This window comes from Protopterus annectens, chromosome 16.part0 (assembly GCF_019279795.1).
Source record: "Protopterus annectens isolate FY-2018-M chromosome 16.part0, PAN1.0, whole genome shotgun sequence".
Lineage (NCBI taxonomy): Eukaryota > Metazoa > Chordata > Ceratodontiformes > Protopteridae > Protopterus > Protopterus annectens.
The window spans coordinates 369093249-369102020 of NC_056750.1; the positions used below are offsets into that span (position 1 = coordinate 369093249).

General features: G+C 36.9%; 1 protein-coding gene across 1 annotated transcript in view; it reads left to right on the top strand.

Moving 5' to 3' along the window:
• Nucleotides 1-4683, top strand: part of LOC122790598 — a 530756-nt gene extending 526073 nt beyond the window's left edge. The window contains exon 7 of the mRNA XM_044058125.1: nucleotides 3261-4683. Coding sequence (XP_043914060.1) covers nucleotides 3261-3445 — 185 coding nt within the window. The 3' untranslated portion in view covers nucleotides 3446-4683. The remainder of the gene's footprint in view (nucleotides 1-3260) is intronic.
• Nucleotides 4684-8772: the final 4089 nt, after the last annotated feature.

An 8772-nucleotide genomic window follows, 5' to 3' on the forward strand; every position in this document is an offset into this window, starting at 1 on the left:
TTTGATTTTTGTATACAGTCAGACCTATAAATGTATATTTCCTGATGAGGCAGTAATGAAGATGAAAAGATGATATCTCAGCTGGGGGGGGGTGTCTTATTCAGCTATTATACAAAAACAAAGATAACTTTTGCATTGTTTAACTGTATACTACTAACAGAAAGTATTCTAAAGTTTGTGGAAGCCTCTGAAGTACAAAATGAAAGGCAGCTTCATCTGACACTTGAAGATCATTCTGAGAATTTCCACCGCTCTTCTTTTTAAAGCATTCTTATTATTATCCACACAGAAGAAGTCAGGCATTTATTTCTTTTCAGTTTAATGAGAGCAAAATTTTACTATCTCATCTCAGTGACCTACTAAGAAATTAATAACATATTTTTCTACAAAGATTCTTACATAATTTCATCTGTATCAATTAAATAAGAAACAGTTGGAACTTTTATTAATTATGCATTATTTATTGAGTTGCTGCATAAAGATACAATAAAATAAAAAAAATGAAAAGAGAAATCTAGGTTTATTTATAAAGCAAACACTAGTGAAATTATGCAATGTTCAGTGATATTCTCATAACAAGACATAGCAACAAAATGATTCCAGATGAGCTATTCATTGAACACTTCTCTTTGTAGTGTATTAAATTTAAAAATAAAATACACCTCATTTTGTATTTTTAAAAAAATTTCTGTCAGATAAGATGAAATTTGACACGATACATAAAATCTTAGTCCTTTGCCATAACTTCAGTAAACCAATTTAAAATGTCGGACCACTGGGTGAGTCCAGTGAGACAGTACAGATCATTTTACATCCCTACTATGTTCAAGCCCAGTTAAGTAAATTTCCTTATTTTTTTCACCAAAACAATTTAAAATTTCGTAGGGAAAACACAAATACACTGAAAGGTAAACAACTGCTAAAGGGCTACAGTTGAAGTTACCATTAAGTCTAAATCATTGCCAAATAAGAACTTTACTTCACCAGTAGTGCATCATATGTGTAAGTTGAGCAACCAGCACGAGTTACCAGTCAAGCCTGATTCCACTGTATTTTTATCTGGTCTGGCAAAATCTTGGTATTATGGTAAGAAATGGCTAAACTCTGAGGCTAGATCTGTCAAAAGAACATACCTGCAATAATCTGAAATTTAATGGAATTGTTTCATTAGCTTACCAGGGTTATTAATTACAAAAGTCTATTAGAAAATCCTGTGTCTTTCTGAACTCATTCTGGTTACATCTGTTTTGCTAGTTGTAGAATATTTCTCTTCTTTATGTCTGCTCCAAGGCAGAAGAACTGGCATATCTAAACTCAGTCTGCACAGCCTCCGCTAGTAACCTTTACCCTTTCACCTTTCAGAATAAAACTTAGATTCCATGATGATGACATTAGTGGTACTTGCACCTGCCAGACTGTAGACTGATGCTCACTTTTTCGGGTCTTCGGTACTTCTTGTCTGACACTGTAAGTCCCTAGGCAGGGTTATGAACTTCTCTTTTTTTCTGAATTTGAGCTATTCATTCTCAGTTTTCATATGGTCTGATTATAAGCATGTCTTTAAACAAGACCAGGATTTACAGGCTGCTCCTGAAAACAAATATTTGACCTAGAGGGTTGACTAAATTAACAGTCAACTAAAATATAGAATAATAAATAATTCCACAACATGCAAGTCTGATATTTCAGATGCTTTGCATTTGTGTACCCCACTTGACATATTGCAGAAATATTTAGCACTTATTTCTTTATAACACTTTCTTTTAGATGGCTTTTATTTTGACTGCTAATTGAACTCTTGCTATCTGCCTGAGCTGACATCTGTATTTGCAGGATGGATTATAAGCTTTCCTGCAAAATAATCTTTCTAGAGAACTCTGACCAATAAGCCAAGAAATAACATAATTATTTAAATACAGACAAATGGAAGAGAAAGGAGTTTAAGCCCCCTTTCTCCATGAAATAGCACTACCTTTCCTCTGTGTTTGGGTTCTAGACAGCGTTGCATGAAATTTTCTTACCAGGCTATACATTTTCATAAAATGTTCACATTATATTCAAGATCATCAACCGTGTGATCAGTAAAGATGTTTTGCTGGTTCTGTATATGTAGAACAAAAGCAACTAATTTGATAAATTCTAAAGAAGAACTACCACCCCCAAACCAGCAGTATGAAGCAGCCATTTTAACCATGTAGGGTACTGTGGTTATCACCCTCCTCACTTAAATATTCCTATGGCACATCTACTCACTCACCAAAGGGTACAGTCCTTATCCCATCTTGCTATACCTGTGTCTCACATCATGTGTTGTTTCACTCTTTTAAGCCTGCACCCATATGAAGTAAGCATGACATTTTGTTTAACTTGAGCTTGAGGCTAGCACAACTAAACTGTGACTCTGGTGGCCATCTACTAAAACAAAACCTGATCATTACACAAACAGCATTAGGTACATGCAAACAGACTATCTTACCTGCAGACAGATGGACTAGCCTTTCGTTAACTGATCTGATCAAACAGTAAATTTTGCATTATAATTCCATATACTCCCTATATGTATGAAGCTTATTTTTTAATGTTTTACAGAATAATCTGTCAAGTTGTCATACATTTACCATGAACTGTTAACACGGTAGTCAGCAGCATTCCTTGAGCAAGAACAGGTTGTTAATATGTCTGCTTTTGCAGATTAACAGTACAGCAGTGTTTGTGGAACTCAAAGCCTCAGACCCATCACTATTGTGTGAGACAGGAGACAATGTAGAAAATAAGAAAGGTGTGGCATTGTAAGCTGGTGATCTTTGAAAACAATGCCATTACTGTAAAAGCAGCCAGATAACTGAGGTAAAAAAAGGGGACGCTATGAAAACAGTCCTAGGGTGTTCCCCAAATATTTCAAGATATTTCACTGTAACCTTTTGTAAATTCTTGTCATGTTGGTCCTTGCTAATCATCTGAAGCTGTGTTTACTTGCAATGTAACTTTCGGTAGCAATGACCAAACTGACAATGTCTCTAGGAAATGCTGTAGAGATATAAAACTTATTTATAATATGATTAAGGATTATGAATGAAGGCATCTTAAATAGAGAAAAGCTGTGGAGTTTGAATTCATTTCAGGCAAATCAGAAAAGAATGTCACTATATGTTTTATTTACAGGCAAATATTTATAAACATATATTTTAAGTTCTTTATTCATCTTTTAAGTGCAGATGTTATGCTTTTCATTAATGCTTTGTTCATTTTATTTTTCCTAGTGGTGTCTGGAGTCTTACTGACCAGTGGCTGTGCTACATCCCGTCACTGCCAGTTGAAGGAATTGCCAGGTGTGAAGATCGACTGTTGTGAGGCTGACCTATGTAACAGTACCCAAAGGGGCAGTGCCCATGGACTGCATGCAGCTCTGCCATTCACAATGCTGGCACTTGTTTGGGCTTTATAATTTAAAAAATTTAGCACACATGCAACCACTTTTGACATTTTCACCACTAAAATTTGATTGGGTCCGATAATTAAAAAAGTCACCAAATCTCAAACAACTTGAATATTTCCTACACAAATGAAGAACCTTGTAATAAAACCTAATATAAACTCCAATTTATGTATAGACCAGGCCTTTGCAATTATCATCACTCCTACTATTTGAAGAGATATTTCTGACCATCAGTGATGTCCTTACTCTGAAAATAGTAATCTTCTTCATATTTTACAAGAATTGTTTATGCTTCTTTCATTTATTTTTATCATAACAACTTGACACTTGTGACATTTTTTTAACACCAGTTGGTATGCAGGGCATTTAATTTGTTATCCTAGAAAATGGTTTCCCATTGTGACTTTACTTAAGAAAGGCTGAACACTCAGGTAAACACAAACCATCTCTGAAACAGAAGGACAGCTGCTTCTGTCCCCATTTCAGACATATCTGACACAAACGAGTTTTCCTTTAGTGTGTGTTATCATTGCATTTTAATGTGTTCTCACATAATGCACTGACGTTACAGCTCGATAGGCTGGTGATCTGTCATAGAAAATAGCTACTTTTCACCTGAAATATGACATTTCTTTGCTTACTTTATCAATTTAAAAGAAAAACAGTAAAGCAGAGGCTTTTATTCCCCGACACCCTTCACCTGACTCAGATAAATGTTAAAGTTGTGGTCACCTTATCCTGTAGTTGAGGAAATACTTCTTTTTAAAACTTTTCAATTAGATGAAATCTGGCAGAAGGGAATGACCACATTGTGATACAACCCTCCCTAGTAAAAAATGTAATTAATTACATAATAAATTGTTCTTGATTTCTCTTTTTCTTCAGCTTTGTCTTCTAGGTGGAGAGAGCAATGAGAGTGTCATTATTAAGACAGCCAAGAAAATGTGAAAATGTACTAAATCTGTTTGATCAGCCATTTGAAAATGTACTAAATCTGTTTGGTCAGCAGGTGGCCTTGCTACATCAGTTCTCAGCTTTAATCAGAGTTCGTTAGCATTATTACTTTTTCTAATGGTTTCTTTAGGCAGAAATGCACGTGAAACACTATCTTATTTCCTTATATTTCACATTTCCAGCACAATGGTTTCTCCGGTACTTTAATAATTTGTGCATGTATAGATAAAGTACACCATTATAGATTCTGTCATTTTCAAATAAATAGAGAACCATTTTACATGGGTATTCCACTTTTCTCTTCAAGTTAATAATCTTTTTATACTATTTTACACTATAACCATGTGCTGTGTAATGTGGCATTTTGTTGAATTTACTTCCCTGTCTCATATTTTTAAAGACATTTTATTATTTCTACATCTGTACCAATTTTTGCAGCTGTCTAAAATTCTTATATAAAGATATTTTAGTAGCACTAGTTACTAAATAGAAGCACATTTATGTCATTCTCAGTTCAGAGATGTTGTAATTGGACCTGTAGTGACAGCTGTAGTGATAGCTGTACTTTCATTGACAAAAGTAAACCAATGAGTTCTTGGAATATGGAACATCTTGCAATATATTTAGGGACATAAGGTGTATGCATTACATTGTATTGCATTGCATTTTGAATAGTTTATATAAAAATATGCATTTTAAAATGTTCAGAGCAACACTAGAGATAAAAGCAGCTGACCCTGCATTCAGAAGGAATACAAGACATGTCGTCTCCAGAATGACCCACACTTCCCTGGCAGATACTAGCCACTTGGAGCATTGCTGTACTTGCAAGTCCTAAACCAGCTGACAGAGTCCTTAGTTTTGAAATGGATACTTTCACTCTCACCCTTGCAGATTGTGAGAATTTCACCTCCCTCCTGTTTCTTTTTCTTCCTTTGCCTTCTCTTCCTTCCCTTTCCTAATGACCTCTCATGTGTGTTGTTATTGCTGTTATATTTTTGCTTAATTTCTTTATAAATTTTGCCTATAAGCCATCCCAGGGATTCAGTACCATTCTGTCACCCTGCTATAGCCACCACTGCCATGCTTAACTAGCCAACGTCTCCATTCCCTCCGTCAGTATAGCTACACTTTAGTTTGCATACAATCAGAACCACTACCCTTGCTTTCTCTTCCTCTTTTGTGCATGTACTAGGTCTAAGATATTCTTTTCTCTGATCAGGGTCCCTAATTTGTGTGCTAGCCACCCCATTCTATCAACAGATACAGCATGAGCTTGTTCTGCTCAACTCCTGTCAACTTGTCTCTGTTAAATGAGAGTATATTAAAGTAACTCATACTTGGGGATCATGTCAACTGCTTCCTTAGCTTTTCTACCAAAACTTAAAAAGGCAGGAATGTCAAACTTTGCAAAAATGTCTTTGGGGGATTTTAGTAAAAGCTATTACATTCCATAAATTTGACTTATAATTTTGAATATGCTGCATATCAACAAAGCATCAAAGAAGCATGCTTTTTGAGCTAAGATAGTACACTCATTTTCTCCAAAACTCTGAAAGGCAAGAGTGTCAAACATTGCAAGAAACTCCCTTGGGTGATGTTTAAAAGAACATCACATTCCTTTATGTGGACTGCACGCACCTTTTACATTTATGTCTTTCATTTGAATATGCAGCTTATCTTTAAGGCATCTTAGAAACATGCTTTGAGGACAAACATAGTACACCAAATTTCTCCAAAACTATAAAAGGCAAGAATGTCAGACTTTGCAAGAAACTTCCATGGACGATGCTTAACTACGTTGCATTCTTTTACATTGATGATGCAAACCTCTCAAAAAAGGCTTGAGTCTTTGTAAGTAATGAATGTTATCAAAATAAAGGAATATAACTATCTTATTAATTAAACATCACCCAAGGAAATTTCTTGCAAAATCTGACATTCCCACATTTCACAGTTTTGGAGAAATTCAGTGTACTGTCTTATCTCTCAAAGCATGCCTCTTATATGCCTTGGAGATACACTGCACAAACAAAAGAAAGACTTGCATTTTTTAAGACTGTGCATAGTGAATATGAAGAATTAAAGCCTATTTAAGCATCATTGCATGCAAGTTTTGTGCACTATTTGACATTTTGCCTTTCTTAATTTTAGAGAAATTGAGTATAATATCTTAGCTCTCAAAGCATACTTCCTCTATAGCTGTGAAAAATGTTACACATACAAAATAAAACCTCGGTGTTTCTACAATGCTAGAATCAAAAAGATAAAGGAATGCAATGGTTGTTGCTAAGCATCATCCCAGGAAGGACCTTTCCAAATTTTAATAGCACGCATGTGTTGCAGACTATGAGTCTGCCAATGTTTGATGTTCTTGCCTTTAACAGTTTTGGAGAAATCAAGGGAAATATCTTAGTCCTCAAAGCATACCTCTTAGATGTCTTGGAAACATGCTGCGCATACAAAAAAAAAAAGACCTGAATGTTTACATGCACAGCATACATCTCAAAAGCATATAAGAAACATGCTTTGAGAAATAAGATAATTTACTGATTTTTCTGCAAAATGTAAAAGGCAAGAATGTAAAACTTTGCAAGAAACTTCCTTAGGTGATGCTTAACAAAATATATTTCATTCCTTTATTTTGATGATGCACACCTCTTACAGTCATTCAAGTTTATGTTTCTATGTGCAACGTATCTCCAAGGTATTTAAGGAGCATGCACAAAATTTCTCCAAAATTGTGAAATGCAAAACTGTGAAGTTTGCAAGAAACTTCCTTGAGTGTTGCTAAACAAACAGTATTCCATTCCATTATTCTTATTCTGGGAAGGCATCTCTGATCAGTACTAGCAAAAAACTACGATCACTCATAAAATCATCCAAGGCCAACTTTGAGAGAAAAATCACTAATGACACAAAAGACAATCATAAGGCCTTCTTTAGCTATGTTAGAAACCTGGGTGGAAACTCCCAGATATGCTCATAATTAGTCCAAAATGATACAAAAATCACTGAACCCACAGACATTGCCAACATACTGGCAGACAGGTTCAGTGCAAATTTCTCCCCTCCCCCCCCCAAAAGGAGAAATATCTATCCCACCAGAGTCTAGCCTCCCAAACATCTCAGATGCCCAGGTGAGAGCTGCTCTCTCTTAAGCAAAAAACACAGCATCAATGGGACCGGACGGTGTCCCCGGCTGTGTGCTACATGAACTCAATGAGGAACTAAACCCACACATAAGGCTGCTGTTTAATCTTAGCCTTACTACAGGATACATACCCAAAGAATGGCGTACGGCAACTGTGGTCCCACTCCACAAAGGCGGTGCTTCTACGGACCCTGGAAATTACCGCCCCATAAGCTTGACGAGCCTTGTCTGCAAAGCTATGGAAAGGATCATAATGGAACTCATAAATAAAGACATTGGGGACCTACAGACACTGGATCCTACCCAATTTGACTTTGTCAAGGGCAGATCCTGCCTCTTGAACTTGGTCGACTTTTTCGAAACAGTCACTAAGGCCATTGATGAGGGTAAGGCAGTTCACACAGCCTACCTTGACCTAGCAAAAGTGTTTGACACAATACCCCACTCGGGCATCATAGAAAAGCTCACCAGCTTAGATGTAAACCCATATGTCACAAGATGGGTTGCAAACTGGCTCAAGGACAGAACCCACAGGGTTAGAGTTGCTGGTGCCATGTCAGACTCTAAGCCGGTCACGAGCGGTGTCCCACAGGGCTCAGTCCTGGGCCCCCTCTTGTTCTGCATTTATTTTTCTGAAGTGCAGGCAAACATAGGGGGATTGTGGCTGACAAAATTTGCAGATGACTGCAAACTGGGCACCATAATTGACACTCCATCAGACACAGACATCCTCCAGAGAGGTCTCATAGAAATGGATAACTGGTGCCAGAGCCATGGCCTTAAGCTAAATGCCAAAAAATGTATAGTCATACCCTTTGGGAAAAACAAGGTAACCCTAATTACCACATAGGTGGTAATCCATTAAACATGGAAGAAGTTATCAGGGACCTGGGGACCCAAGTTGACAGTAACCTCTCTTTTGACACTCACATTGCCAAAGTAGTTAGGAAGACCTTCTACATTGCCCACCTGATCATGAAGGGATTCACATCCAGATCAGGAGAGGTCATTGTACCCCTGTACTCTTCACTTATCAGACCAATGATTGAGTACAACGCCCCATTCGGAATGTACCTTACCCGACACCTGCAGCAGTTGGAAAGACCCCAAAAGTACCTCACCAAAAGGATAAAGGGGCTCAAACATATGTCATACGCTGCCCGACTGAAGAAGCTCCAGCTCTATTCAGTCGCATACCGTCTGCTCAGAGGTGATCTGTGCCTGACAT